Source organism: Balaenoptera ricei, chromosome 6 (genome assembly GCF_028023285.1).
Source record: "Balaenoptera ricei isolate mBalRic1 chromosome 6, mBalRic1.hap2, whole genome shotgun sequence".
In the NCBI taxonomy this organism is placed as follows: Eukaryota; Metazoa; Chordata; class Mammalia; order Artiodactyla; family Balaenopteridae; genus Balaenoptera; species Balaenoptera ricei.
Genome location: NC_082644.1, coordinates 87,914,863 through 87,930,817, shown reverse-complemented (window position 1 = coordinate 87,930,817; position 15,955 = coordinate 87,914,863). Strand labels below are relative to the sequence as shown.

Sequence of the window (15,955 nt, the reverse complement as noted above, 5' to 3'; positions counted from 1 at the left end):
ATTTACAAAGCCATCAATTAGTACATGAGTGTAGCTACTTTCTTGGCATCAGGGTTTACATTTTTCTTTATTTGTGCTCATTTACTAAGTATAAAGTAGCAGTTCTTAATATTTTCCTTTGCATTTATTTAACGGTTAGCAAAGTTAAGCATATTTGAAGTGTTGGTTTCCTTAAGTCAGACAGAGAAAGATAATACTGTATGATATCACTTATATGTGGAATCTAAAAAGTAAAACAAACTAGTGAATATAACAAAAAAGAAACAGACTCACAGATATAGAGAATAAACTAGATGTTACCACTAGGGAGGGGGTGGAGGGGCAAGGTAGGGGTAGGGAATTAAGAGGTACCAACTACTATGTATAAAATGAATAAGCTACAAAGATATATTGAACAGCACAGGGAATATAGCCCAAATTTTATAATAACTATAAATGGAGTATATAACCTTTAAAGATTGTGAATCACAGTGTTGAAACTTGAAACTTATATTGTGTATCAACTATACCTCAATAATAAAAAACCCCCAAACCCCCAAATGTTGTTTTCCTATTTCAGATTCTTCTAGGGCCTTAGTATGTTTCAAGGGAGAAAGTTTAGCAGCTGATTTTATCATCTTTTAAATACTTGAGAGGATGAAAAAGTAGGTCGCAATGATGAACTCTCGCTGGTTTGGCTGTCTCTGCCTCACGTGGCTGATACAGACTCGGTACCCTGAGCTGCAAGTCTCCCCAGGGGATCTGGTTCACATCTGCAGAACCCTTATTCTCTACCTGTTCTGTTAGTTGGTTCTAGCTTCTACTTCTCTTTACTATGTACTACTCTTAAAAACACAAGTTGAATCAAAATTTAATTTGCTGAAGAGGTCTGATCCATCTTCACAAACATGGACACACAGAGACTCAAATACTTCAGACTGACAGGATCTCAGGTCTTTTCTGATTAATACACTAGGCCTCCCACTAGACCTTCCTGAACAAATCCACCTTTTACTCTGAGGTCTAACGGAAGGTGGAGTCTGTTAAGCAACAGGACAAGAAGAAAATAAGGGCTCTCCAGATGTGAACCAGATCACCTGAATCCTGTGTTAAAATGGCCGTGACTCCCCATTCACTGGTCTCTATGCTAAGAAAATCAGATAAGGACAAGCTCTGATTTGAAAGTTTCAAAATCTATTATTGATCACTGAATTCAGAATGGTAATAGTTACAGACCATCGGGTGGAAAATATTTAAATTATGAATATATGAGTCTTTAACAGTCCACATTGAAAACATCAAACTCTAGCCAATATTTTCCCTTTGCAAACTTGTCTTCTGAACCCTCATATCCAACCACACCAATCCTGGGTATTCCCATATCAAAAAGAACTAGACAGCATATCACAGTGGAAAACAGAAGAACTGAAGTCACACAGACCTGTGCTCCTGTATTTCTAGCTATGGGATCTCAGAGGTTAATTCTCTTAACCTCTCTAAGCCTCTGCTTCCTCTTTTGTTAAAATACCTCCCATGCAGGATATGGTGATGACTAAGGATTATGTACCCAAAATTCACGCAATAGAGGTTCAACAGATGATGGACTCTTTAAAAAAACCAAAGCCCCCCCCCCCCACCACAACCCGGCCACCATCACTACTATCAATATATCACCTTCAGAGGAAATACTAAGTTTGAAGATTTAGAATGAGAAATGAACAATCGGAATCTGTTGAAATTTCAAGGGCAGAAAAATGGAGTCACAGAATGACAGAGCCACACCCAGTGCGTCTCTCCCTGTCCACCGTTTGCAGGTGCCTCACTAAGGGGGCACAGAGCCTCCAGCAAGCCCGCTGCACTCCCTCTGCATCCCCTCTGTGCTGCAGATTCCAGAGTCTTCAGGAGATACATGCCAGGAGGCAGCTCACCCACTTCATGAAGAGTCATTTCAACCCCCTGAGCAGTGACGCACCTGGCTGTGTCCACTGACGAGCACTTCCTCTGCAAAGTGCACCTTCACGGGGTTAGTCTTCAGCCTGGCTCGCTTCTCCTCCGTTAGGAAGGAGGACTTGGGGACTCCCTGCAAAACATTAACACGACACACTTTAGAAAAATGTGGGACTTTCATAAAAGCCATGTACATCTTCTCATTTCTTAAAAACAAAAGCAAAAGCTTGACAGCTGTTGAGAATTCAATTAAAACCCACAGAGAAGGACGACATCCCATTAAAGATCTCTTTTCATAAAATTTAGGGATCTCAACCCAATGTTCTTATGCGTCTGAGAACAGCTCAAGATTCAATACAGTGGCCAAAGGCTGTGGTATGATGAAGACAAAGAGAACTGGCCTGTGAGCAAAGAGACCTGAATTCCAACCCAACTTCAGCTACTTAACAGTTCTGAGAACTACCTCAAACACAAATTGTTATGGAAGAAAACCAGTTGTGTGTTTGTGTGTGTGTGTGTGTGTGTACACACTCCTTTCTTTGGCCTTCAGTCTTCTCTTCTGCACAATATGGGAACTGGACCAGGAGGCAGAAACAGCATCATGCTAACGAGCATGGGTTCTGGAGTCTAACTACCTGAAAAAAGCCCAGCTCTACTGATTTCTGCATGTGAGACCACGTGTCTGTGAGGCTATAGTGTCCTCATCTGTAAAAGGGGGATAACCAATATATCTACCTTGTAGGATCTTCTTTTGGCACAAATTAAATAAGACATTAAATATTAGTATTAATATTATAATAAATAATGTATTATAAATAATTAATAGAAATACAGATCTATACAATTAAACCAAAACATATTTTAATCATAAAATTCTATGTCCTAGAGAAGCAGTAATTAATATTCCAACTTAGGATTTTATAATTCCTAATCAATTTCAAATCATTTGAGGACTCTAAGAATCCACTCGGACAAAGATGAGCATTCTTGCTGAAGTAAAATATGTATGATCATTTGTCTTACAATCATATAACTTCTGGTGAGAGGCCCGAGTGGGCTAGACAATATTCAGGGCGTTTCTCAGGGGCGCAGGGGCCATCACCTGGGCTAATATCAGCTTTCCCTGCAGGACCTCCAAAGTACAGTATTCATACTCCTCTTTTCTTGGGAACCTCATAGGAATCTTAGGAATGGTACTGGAACATGTTAATTTTCCTCTCCCTATACTTTTTATTTTTTAAAAGGAGGCAGCTATATGCTGTTTCCCTCTCTCCTTACTTAACAAGTGCTAGCTTTTGCTATCATTTCTTGGAAATAGAGTAGGAAAAGAACTACCTAATTAAGATTAAGATGTTCTCCACTGAGATGATAATCAGCTAAATGAAAACAATCTCTCAACACCTGCATGATCATTTATAGCGATTAGCTTTCAGTATACTGTTATTTTACGTATTGGTTTCACATTATTTCATAGATAAGTTCTTCTATTTAGAATAGAAGAATCTCCATTTATCTGTGCATAAAACACTTGGTCTGTCATATTTATGGCAAACATCCTAGTCCTATTTAGGTGGGGTTTTTTTCCTGTTCTACTTCTAAGAAACAAACAAACAAAAAATAACACTTCAAATAAGGAGAGGAGGCAACAATTTCTTTGCTTTTTAGTGTTATGAAGTTTTTGGACCACAGAAATTTAATTTTTTCCACATAATCAAACAGCTGTTTGTTCCACTGTACCTTCTCCCACTCCCTAAATGCTTAGGAATTCTTTCTGCAACTTACGACTGGATAGACACCCATCCATATTGTTGACATTTTTATGGTTTGTTTTTTATATTTAAGTATTTAACATCAAATGGTGTGAGATATGTCCCAGTACAATTTCTTGAATAATCATCTTTTCTCCCACTGATATGGAATGCCATATTTATCATATACTAAATTCCTATACTGGTATCTATTCTTGGACTTTCTATTTGATTAGATTGATATAGCCAACATTTCATCAATATCACACTATTTTAATTACTGCAGCTTTATTAGTTTTAAAATCTAGTATTTCAAGGCCATCCTCATTATTCCTTTTAAAAAAGATTTTCTTGATAAGTCTCACCTTGATATACTTTGTCAAAATCCAAATAAAAGTCCCACAGGGAGTCTGAATTTTCCTTAAGCATATACATTAACATGAGAAAATCCGACATATCAGTAGTCTTCCCATCAAGGAACATAATATGTAACTCCTTTTATATTAAAGAAAAATTTTACTTTCTTCAGTATTATTCTAGTTTCCTTCATGTAAGGCCCACATATTTCTTTTCCCTAAAGTTCTCTTATTTTTTAATTTTTTCCTGTAAAGAACTAGCCCTTGGATTTATTTATCAACTTTCCAATTTTTTCTGTTTTCCAAAGCATCATTTAGATTTAAATTTTTATCATTTTCTTTAATCTGCTTTATGCTTGTTTTATTAGTCTTTTCTTCCTACTTCTTGCACTGAATATTTACTTAACCTGTTTTCTTGTTAAATAATAAAATCACTTTTAAGGTTATGAATTTTTCTCTGAGTATAGCTTCAACTGTATATAATAAGTTCTAAGAAGTAGAGTTCTAAATTTTAATTATTTTCTATCTAGTCTATAATGGTAATTTTTGCTTTTCCATTTGATTCTGTCTTTACTTAGGAGATTGCATTTTTATTCCAAATGACTGGGTGGTTTTAATTAAGTTTTTGATAGCTATCAATTTGTGTTTTATTATATTCTGGAAAAGAGACTTATACAGTTGTTTCTTTGGGGAATTTAGTTTTTTTGGTGGTCTGGTATGTGGTCAGTTGGATTAGATTATTAAATGCATTATTAAAATTCTCTATGCCCCTATTTATTTTCTTGTCTATTTGTGGCCAAGGCTAAGGGGTATGTACTAAAGTCTCTCAGAATGAGAATTTTCTGTCAACTTTTCCTCCTTGGTAGTTTTCTCTTACAATCTGATTATATACTTTCCCCTGTATCACATATAAAGGACTCCTAGGCCTACAGTGGTTTAGGATGGCTGGCGCCTTTCTGTGCATCATCTGTGCCACACCTTGCCTTGCGGCAAGGTGCCTTCACACTCAACACGTTGTTGGGTCCTCAGAACAACCCATTAGATAGACAAGGCAGTTATTGTCCTCATCTCTGTTTTACAAAAGTCAAAACTGAAACTAAATGACTGCTCCACAGTGATATCACTCAGACCTGTCTTGAAACTCCTAGTTTGGTACCCTTGTCATCCCATTCTGCATAATCACAGGTCTGTCTCCTTAGCTGGACCATGAGTTCTTGAAGCCTGGACCCACATCTGTGTCCTCCACAATACTGGTACACAGGCTGTTTATTCTACAGGGGATATTCTGCTGGGGGTACAGGGTGTTGGGGCCAAGAAGGGTGAAACTAACACACAAGACATAAAAAGAGATATACCGATGTGCAGCGAACAACTGTGATTGAAAGAGAATCTTCAGCTTCCCTGAAAAAAAAGAATAAAGGTAAAAAAAGTCATCATTCTGGGTGATACACGTGTGTGTGTGCATGTGTGTGTGTGTGTTAGGGTCAAAAAGACTGGTAGAGGGCTTCCCTGGTGGTGCAGTGTTGAGAATCTGCCTGCCAATGCAGAGGACACGGGTTCGAGCCCTGGTCTGGGAAGATCCCACATGCCGCGGAGCAACTAGGCCCGTGAGCCACAATTACTGAGCCTGTGCGTCTGGAGCCTGTGCTCCGCAACAAGAGAGGCCGCGATAGTGAGAGGCCCGCGCACCGCGAGGAAGAGTGGCCCCCACTTGCCTCAACTAGAGAAGGCCCTCGCACAGAAACGAAGACCCAACACAGCCATAAATAAATAAATAAATAAATAAATAAATAAATAAATAAATAAATAATAAAAAAAAAAAAAAAAAAAAAGACTGGTAGAATTACAAAGCAGCCTCTCTTGCCTCAGCTTCTTTGGCTCAGCAAAATTGAGAAGGACACTGAGAAAGCAGTGATCTGTGAAGGAACTTAAGCTGTCCCAGATGCCACTGCTACCTTAAGAAAATCTTCAGATACTTGCCTCTACCATCTGGTCCATACCTACAGCCACTAAATTAAGTCACTTATCTTTCTTTCTTTTTTTAAATTTCATTTTATTTTTGGCTGCACTGGGTCTTTGTTGCTGCGTGAGGGCTTTCTCTAGTTGCGGTGAGCGGGGGCTACTCTTCGTTGCGGTGCGCGGGCTTCTCATTGCGGTGGCTTCTCTTGTTGCAGAGCAGAGGCTCTAGGTGTGCAGGCTTAAGTAGTTGTGGCACACGGGCTCAGTGGTTGTGGCATGCGGGCTCAGTGGTTGTGGCACAGGGGCTTAGTTGTTCCAAGGCATGTGGGATCTTCCTTGACCAGGGATCAAACCCGTGTCCCCTGCATTGGCAGGTGGATTCTTAACCACTGCACCACCAGGGAAGTCCCCACTTATCTTTCATTTAGTCTATATGATGGAAAACTCATCCGGTTGCTATGACCACTAGCTAGGTTTATGTCCAAAAAAAAAAAAAGAAAAAAATTTTAAGAGAAAACAGAGCAATAACACAGATAACTTAGGTTGCTATTTCAGAAAACTGGCTAAACATTCATGAAATAAAATAAATGAATGTGGATAACCATGATCAGATAAAAGCCAACAAGTTTACGGAGTTTGGGCACACAAGGTTGGCGGGCCCAATCACTTAATCAAATACTAGACATTTTTGTTTTGTTATATAATCTCTTAGGTTCCAAAAGTGATCAAATCAACCAGATAAGTGCCAAACTTCCACTTTGCATTAGAGGACAGAACTGAAAAATCGATTCATATTTTCCTTTATCTCTGCCATTGCTAGAGAAGCAGTTTGCAAAATAATTTCATTTGATTTCTTGCAATATGAACATTTAGGCCAGCTGCTGCCAGTGTGTTACTTCCTCTAATAGATAAACTCAACCTGAGGTTTCTAAGTGCCTGGGGATTGCCTCTTTTCCATTTTATATAAGAACAGGTCTTTTTCAAGAGAATTCACAACAAACCAACGTCCAAGTACTCTCAAAAGGACAGTTTGGCCTCACAGATAGATAATCGGAGGAATTAGAGAGATTTTGTTGGTTTTTTGTTTGCTTGGTTTTTTACTTTTATAAATGGCAATGACACTGGGAACTAAGCTAAAAAAGTAAGCAGTTCCGGGATTCCCACACAAGGCACGTAGCTGAGAGTGCAGATGCAAGCATACATCAGGTCACATCCCCGCTCACGAGTCTTCAGTGGCTCAGTCTTCCAGGAGGAGAATAACCCCTGAACTCGCTGTGTCAGCACCAAGACCCTCCATCATCTGGGCCTCACTTCCCAGAACTTTTCTCTAGGTATCCAGTGCCTTAGACAAATTGAACCGCTCAGTGTCCCCTACTCCCCAGCCAGTCACTCCTCCTTATCACTTTGCATGGATTATCCTTCACCTCCATCTTTGTGGCCCAAATTCTACCCAGCATTAAAGGTAGAACTTGGCCAGCTGAAATACTTCTGTACTCTTCTCTGTTTCGTCAAACCACAACTTCCCCACAAGTTGGAGGAATCTCCAGCATTTACAGCCCCTTTCCCCTGCTTCTCTTGAGGCACTGTCTGCCCTCAACCTTAGCGGGGTATATACACGAGCTGTCTCTGCACTACCACCCTGTAAGTGTCTGGGGAGTGGAGTCCCTTTGCCCCCCAGGGTTCCTTGCCCATTGAACAGATCAGGGTTCAATGTTACCTAAACATCCAAATTTTGGTCTACTGTTTTAAATTGTGAATACTTTTGTTTATTAGTCAGAGTTTGATCTATCTAGCCTGGCAGAGATATTAGTAGCAGTGAAAATCTAAAATTCATTTGCTGGAATTGAGAAATTCTTTGAGAAAACCACCCGGCAATTGGGAAAGCAAACTTCATGATTTCCGTAACCATATTTCATTTTTTAAAATGAAATAATCAAATCCTTTCCTGGCTGCCCCACCCACTCACCTTATTCCCTGGCAATCTTGAAGCAATATTGGGCGTGGTTGAGAGGATTCTATTTTCTACACTATGATGGATTCTCTGTAAATCTTATGTCTCTCCGCAGCGAGACTGTGGACTTCCTGAGGTTGGAGACTGCATCCTGCATTTTCATTTTCTCCTTCTCAGACTTTGTTATTGTTGCCTGTTATTCAGTGTGTGCTGCACACGATAGGCCCTCAGAAATGAAAACCACCACTCACAAAAAGGCACAGACTAAAGTACAAACTTGAAGTATCTTCAAGCTGGCTTTCCTCTAACTCTATTTCTCGTTTCCCTTTATTTATATTAAAGTCATTAAAACAGTGTTGGGTGAAAGTTTTAAAAGACAAAGGCTGCACGTGCCTATAGAACATCTGCCAGGCCTCCTCACTCCTGTCACTCACTTCCTCTGTCTTAAAACCAGGGTCACCAACTGTCAGTGCCAACCACATTCACTCATTCCACTGAGCACCCACTGTGTGCCTGGTCTTAAGGAGATCATGGTCAAAGCAGAAAGTGAGACATTTACAAAAATCACCATGACACCAGGTAGAAGTTTGTAGGTGCCATACCAATGGAACTACATATATGCCTACCAGGCTGCACCAAGAACATTTAGGAAGAGATATTGAAAGGGTTAAAGAACAATAAGCAGACTTAGTGTCTAATTTCTGGCATATGTTACAACAACCCTATACATCCTTAAGGGGTAGGGCCTATGTATTATTCATAATTACATTCCCCGCAGCGCCTAGCACAGTGTTTTGGGCATTGCAGGGGGGTGATAAATATAGCACCCTGTGCCTCCCCATCACTTCTGTAGGCAGGTGAAAGACGGCAGATAGTAACAGAGATGGAATTCTAAAACAAGGCTGTTATTGCTGCTTTAAAGGAGCCTGGACTTTACTTAAATCCCAGGGATATCAGTTATGCCCTTTCTGTCTCCCATCCTTGCTCTATAATAATCTGTGCAATATATATAATAATATATATAATAATTCTGTGGATGACGGAAGACAATTTAGTACCTCAGAATATCGACCGCTCGTTCACAGGAAAGGTCTTCAGCAGGCTCGTTGTTCATCTGGAGGATCTGATCACCAGGGAGAAGCTTGCCATGAGCGGAGCCTCCTGTTGAAGAGAAAAGAAGTAACGGGTGTTCATGCCAGAAGGGCCCAGACCTCATGTGTCACAGCAGCTCACCTGAATGGCAGCCTGATCCAGTCCCCAGGGCACCGGCTCACCCCCACCCCTGGCCAGACTTGGGCTCATGTGGATTTCAGTTTTCCTGTTTACAAAGCATGGATAACGTACCTACCATCCATCACCTTCAAGGGATGTTAGGAGAGTGTCCAGGGAAAGAAGACTAGCAGAAACTCCCTGAATCAACAGAGCTGGCCAGTGAATCTACTACATTCATTGCTAAAGAACTCTGGTGTATGTGTGTGTGTGTGTGTGTGTGTGTGTGTGTGTGTGTAAATTCAAATTAATAGATTTTAACTAGTCCCAGATCTCACATCAATACATAGCTGAAGTATGACAAAAAACACTACATATTCCCAGCCTGCTCATCTTCACCCTGATACAGCCTATATTTTACAGAGACTCAAGTGAAAACAAATCAATAATTTCTATTACTGTCTGCCCAGAAACTCTCCCCAGCTCAGAGCATGCAGGGTTCAGAGAGGAGGGCCTGCTGGTCCCAGTACTGTCACTGTCCCTGAGACTGGCCGGGGGCCACGGGTGGGCAAATCCCTGGCTGAGGCCAGTGGACCTGGGGTGCAGATCAGCAAGTGCACTTGGAGCTCCTCCCTCCCAGCACCACAGGAAGGCACAAAGCCCTAGACAGAATTAGGTCGAAATTAGATGTGCCCTGTCTAGCTTTCTGGGGTAGCATTTTCTACATTATGTTATAGCACAGAGAGATGGGAAGAGAACAAGGGATATTTCCCCCCAAGAAGCCAAAATCCTTTCTTGTTTCCCAGTCAGCCCCTACCTGCTGTGACGGCCACCACTGTGAGGGGAAGGGTCTCAGAAATGTGAAATCCATAGTCCTGGAGGAGATCGTCTTTGTCTATTTTTACTGTGTGTTTCACAGGGATGATGGTCTGGGTTGGGATCCCAGGGGGTCCATCAGCTGCAGCATCTTTAGCCCTGGAAGAGAAGGAGTGTGTCAAAAAGACAGAGAGGGGAGTCTAGTTGGTGGCCACAAACTAGGTCAGCCCTAGGCATTCTGGAGGAGGAAGATGCAGAGCTGAGTGGACACCAACTCTCCTCTTGAGAGAGAGAGACGACACAAACGCCAGTAGATAAGGCAGCAGGACATAGCACCGTGCTCTGAAAGAGAGGTCGTGAAGTGCTGTGGGTACTCAGAGAAGAGGTAGAGCAGTTTTAACTTTGTGGGCTAGAGGAGAAGGAATCAGGGAAGCATTTGCTACCTAGAAGAGGTGGCATCTGAGAGATGTCGAGGGTATATCTACACAGCCCAAATCCTGGCACACAGAAGATATTCAGTAACTGCGGCTGAGTGGATGGATGCATAGATGCATGGATGGATGGATGGATGGATGAACGGATGGATGGATGGACAGGCATTCCAGGCAGGGGGCACTGCTTCAGCAGAGGTACAGAAGAGGAAAAACATGGACTGTGAATAGGAACAAGGAATTGCTCAGTTTAGATGTCTAATGATGACTAATTTTTATAGGTGAATTGTTTCTTTGGTGATTTTTTTCTTTTTTTCTTTATAATGAACGTTGCTTCCCCTTCAACTTTGTAACTGTGAGGATTCCAATATAAAATCTCAGATACTGCAGACTCCCTCTATATTAATTGTTAAAAACATGTATGTTCTCTATATATCTAAAAGCAGGTAAGTTGAAAGTTGTATTTTCTATCTCTCAATACCACAAAGCGAATTTATGAGCTATTTTTCATTTGTCTGTGGCAAATGATTTTTTTCCTTCTAAGAATCAGTGGTTCTTTCTGAAGAAGGTCAAATAGTGATGGGGTAAGGTATTTACTGTCATTATAAACAACTGAAATGTGGAGGAGTAACAGCTCCCTTGGGGCTCTGCAGCTAAGGTTTATCATTTATTCTCATCTATTTACCAAACACTGTCAGGAACTCTGCCCAATGCAATAGGACCTCGGTTATCTGAAAATCACCTCTCTGTCATTTATAATAATCTCAAGTTTCAACAAGGACCAGGAAATATTAAAAAACTGCTTCGTGGAACCAAAATGCGGTGACAAGTCCCAGCCTTATTATGCACATTATCCATCAAGCAGCTCTCTTAGGAGTAAGGAGAGGATTTCTCCTAGGTGAGCATATGGGTAATACTGAGAAGTGTTAGAAGACAGACTTAACAAGAGGGAAGAAACAGAAATCTCTGATAATTTATACTGAATAAAACCCATAGTTATTCCTGATTAAAAAAAAAAAAAGAAAACTTTAAAGCTCTGAAAGGGCCTTTCTAAGTAAAATAAATAATATAGTGCACTGAAAGGCAAAAATCAACATCTGTGGTCCTTTGAAAAAGCAACAGGAGGGACACCCTAGACACTACTCCTATTTAATGTGGCAGGAGAAATGCCTGGAATACTTATCAGAGAAGGAAAAATGATAAGAGGAATAATAAGCATACCTTCTTTTTTCCAAACAGCTGATGATCTACACCTAGAAAATGAATTCACAAAGAGAATTGCTAGTGCTTGAAAAATAAGCTTAGTGGAGTTGCAGGATAAACACATAAAACACAGCCACAAAAAGCATCCAACAATTCATTAAAAACAGAGTAGCTGAATGTGTATTAGGTGCTAGGCATTCTTAATAAGCTGATGCAATAAAGGAAGACACAAGTAAAACTGAGGCTGGATTCCTGGTTGGGAAGATTACATATTGAAAAATGAAAGTAAGTACTGAACGAAAATATAAATTTGATGGAATACTGGTTAAAAATCCTTCCAAATTAAAAAAAAAAAAACTTGATAAATTGGTGACAGTAATAGTAGCAGTAACAACAACAACGATAATCATTTGTAACATTTATTGAGCACTAACTATGTACCAAGGAGTGATCTAACTTGTTTTCATGGCTCATTTGACCCTTACAACACACTTGTGAGGTAGGTATGATTATTATCCCTATTTTATAGATAAGAAGACTGAATCTTGCTTTGAGAGACTTTAACCTGCTTAAAGTCACATAGCTGGGGAGGGAGTTTCAAACTGGGGCTACTTTCTTCAAAGGCACTGCAGTACAGCTGTATAATGCAAGTCACATTTGTAAATGTAACTTTTCTAATAGGCACCTGAAAAGGGGGGAAGAAATGAAAAAGAAACAAGTGGTTTTTAATATATTTTTATTTAACCTAATATATCCAAAATACTATCATTTCAACATGTAATCAATAAAAAAATTATTGATGAGCTATTCTGCATCCTTTTTTTCATATTATGTCTTCAAAATTCAGCGTGTATTTTATACTTACAAAGCATATCAACTTGGATGCTATATTTTCAGCAGAAATTCTCAGATTTCATAAAATTTACAGTTAAAAAGTAAATTTTCAGGCCCAAGTCCTTCCGAACATACTTAAAATTTTCCAATAACTGAATGATCAGTCTTTACATCTAAACTAATTAAAATCAAATAAAATTAAGTATTTAATCTCTCAGTCATACTAGCCACATTTTAAGGGCTTAACAGCCATCTCTGGATAGTGGCAACCATATTGGACAGCACAGATCTAGAGCCTATGACAATGTATGAAAAATATACGAGACTCTCATATACAAAAAGAAAATTTCTAACTTCAAAATTGTATTAACAGATGTTAGAGCAAATACCTTAAAAGGTACTTTATGGGCTTCCCTGGTGGCGCAGTGGTTGAGAATCTGCCTGCCAATGCAGGGCACACGGGTTCGAACCCTGGTCTGGGAAGATCCCACATGCCGCGGAGCAACTAGGCCCGTGAGCCACAATTACTGAGCCTGCGCGTCTGGAGCCTGCGCTCCACAACAAGAGAGGCCGCGATAGTGAGAGGCCCGCGCACCGCGATGAAGAGTGGCCCCCGCTTGCCGCAACTAGAGAAAGCCCTCGCACAGAAACGAAGACCCAACACAGCCATAAATAAAATAAATAAATAAATAATTTAAATAAAAAAAAAGGTACTTTATGTCAATTTGTCAAATCTTACATAGTTATATAAAATATTTGTTGTGAGATGTGGGTACATTTTAATGTAGAGTGGGTCTCCAAAATATGAGAAAACTTGAAGCCTAGAAGACTTAAAAGAGTTGTGCTTGAACCTAGATTATTTGACCTGGGAGCCTGGGCTCTTGAACACTAAATACTGCTGCAAGAATGAGGGTAAACAAGATGTGCAAGCACACACTCATGTGTGGGTACACTTGTGTGTGCATACACCCATCTTCCTCTCTTCTATAGATCACAGTCTTAATCTGCTCCTATCAGACAGAGGCGATGATCAAAACTGCATGGCGTGGTCTTCACCAATGAAACGGAATAGAAACTTTAGAAAATCTTTTAAAATATTAGGTGGCTAGCCAGAAATAACTCAACATGGTGACATAATCACCACACTGCAGTACTAAACACCATACAAAGTATTATATTTCAAAAAGGTCAAAAGAGAATTATAAAAGCTAGAACTAAATATGGACCCTTTATGCCAGCCTCCAGAGAGGAGGCACATTTTTAAGGATTAGAAAATTAGAGACAGGCATAAGATATAAGATGGATGGTTTGAATGTGAATTTCAATAGCTAATACATAAATACAAATAAATAAAAGATTAGATAACAGAATAGGACACAAGGAGAAATGTTAAGTGATAAAAGTTTATAACTTCATCTTGTACACAAAAATTAACTCAAAATGAATCACAGACCTAAATACAAGAGCTAAAACTATACAACTCTTAGGAGAAAATATAGGAATAAATCTTTGTGACCTTGGTGTCATATTAGATATGCACAAGCAACAAATGAAAACATAGATAAACTGAACTTCTTCAAAATTAAAAACTTTTCTGCTTAAAAGGACATCACTGTGGACTTCCCTGGTGGTGCAGTGGTTTAGAATCCGCCTGCCAATGCAGGGGACACGGGTTCGAGCCCTGGTCCGGGAAGATTCCCACATGCCGTGGAGCAACTAAGCCCGTGCGCCACAACTACTGACCCTGTGCTCTAGAGCCCATGAGCCACAACTACTGAGCCCGCGTACCACAACTACTGAAGCTCGCATGCCTAGAGCCCGTGCTCCACAACAAGAGAAGCCACCGCAATGAAGAGTAGCCCCCCCCCGCCACGACTAGAGAAAGCCCACACTCAGCAACAAAGACCCAACACAGCCATAAATAAATAAATAAATAATTTTATTAAAAAAAAAAAAGGACACCACTGAGAAAGTGAAAAGACAACCCACAAAATGGGAGAAAATACTTGCAAATCATATATCTAATAAGGACCTTGCATCTAGAATACATAAAGAATTCTTATAATACACTTAAACAAAAAAGACAAATAACCCAAATAAAAACTGGGCAAATAATTTGAATAGACATTTCTCCAAAGAAAATATACAAACAGCCAAGGAGCACAAGAAGAGATCATTAGCCATTATGGTAATACAAATCAAAACCACAGTGACATAACACTTTACACCCACTAGGATGGCTATAATCAAAAAGATAGGTCAAGTGTTGGCTAAGGTGGAGAAAATGAAACCCTCATACAGTCTTGCAGTTCCTCAAAAGACTAAACATTGAGTACCATATGACCTAGCAATTCCACTCCTAGGTACATACCCAAGAAAACTGAAAGCATATGTCCACACAAAACTTGCATGCAAATGGTCACAGCAACATTATTCATAATAGCTCCAAAGTGGAAACAACCCAAGTATACATCAACTAATGAAATGACAAAGACAATATTCCATAGTAGACTATTATTCAGCAATAAAAAGGAATGAAATACTGATATATACTATAACATGGATAAACCTTGAACACATTATGCTAAGTGAAGGAAGTCAGCCACAAAAGACTACAAATTGTATGATTCCATTCATGTGATATGTCCAGAATAGGTAAATCTATAGAGACAGAAAGTAGATTAGTGATTGCCTAGGGCTGGGGAAGGAGGGTTTTGAAAGGAAATGGAGAGTGACTACTAATACATATGGAGTTTCTTTTTGGGGTGATGGAAATCTTCTAAAATTCATTGTGGTGATGGCTGTACATCCTTGTGAATACACTAAAAACCAGTGACTTGTACATTTTAAGTGGGTGAACTGCATGGCATGTAAATTATATCTAAATAGAACTGTTGAAAATAAGTAAATCAATTAAAAAAATAAAATCCTAGAGGGAAAAAGCTTACAATAAAAATATATGCAGAATGGGCATAAATACATGCAGTAAATACCCAGATTTCACATGCTCAAAGCAAGTGAATTGACAACTTGCACATGAAGAAATAAAGCTGGTAAATAACAGAAAATGCACAACCCTAGTCACTGAAGAAGCATAACTGAAAGGACTACAGAGAACTATTACATATCTACTAAAGCACCAAATATGAATAAAAATAATAAAGCCCAACATGTGTGGGCCCTGGTATTTAAGGCTAACTGTATAAATTGGCTATTCAATCTCTCTGGAAAATAATCAGGGAAATTATAATATGAATTTAAAATTTGATCATTTTCTTTGACCTTCTGTTACCATTTTGACTGACATTCCTCAAAGTAATAACTGCCCTCCCCCAAAATAAAATATTATTTGCACTAGACTATGAATTCCTAGAAGATAAGGGTGACTTTTATTCATCTCTGTGTTCCCTGTGCCATAAAGTCCTAGAACAGAGTATGAACTCAAAAGACCCTAGCTCTTGAATATTCAAAAATATTTACCATAGCTTTATTTAGAATAGTGGAAAAACTTGAAACCACTCA

At 39.4% G+C, this 15,955-nt stretch overlaps 1 protein-coding gene across 2 annotated transcripts in view; it reads right to left on the bottom strand.

Moving 5' to 3' along the window:
• Nucleotides 1–15,955, bottom strand: part of FRMPD1 (FERM and PDZ domain containing 1) — an 84,397-nt gene that overhangs the window by 21,009 nt on the left and 47,433 nt on the right. Inside the window, exons 3-6 of one of the 2 annotated variants that reach the window (XM_059926499.1) lie at nt 9,967–10,124; nt 8,999–9,101; nt 5,386–5,431; nt 1,952–2,059 (exon numbers count right to left, since the gene is read on the bottom strand). In XM_059926499.1, coding sequence (XP_059782482.1) covers nt 1,952–2,059; nt 5,386–5,431; nt 8,999–9,101; nt 9,967–10,124 — 415 coding nt within the window. The remainder of the gene's footprint in view (nt 1–1,951; nt 2,060–5,385; nt 5,432–8,998; nt 9,102–9,966; nt 10,125–15,955) is intronic. The other variant, XM_059926500.1, reaches the window with a different exon arrangement.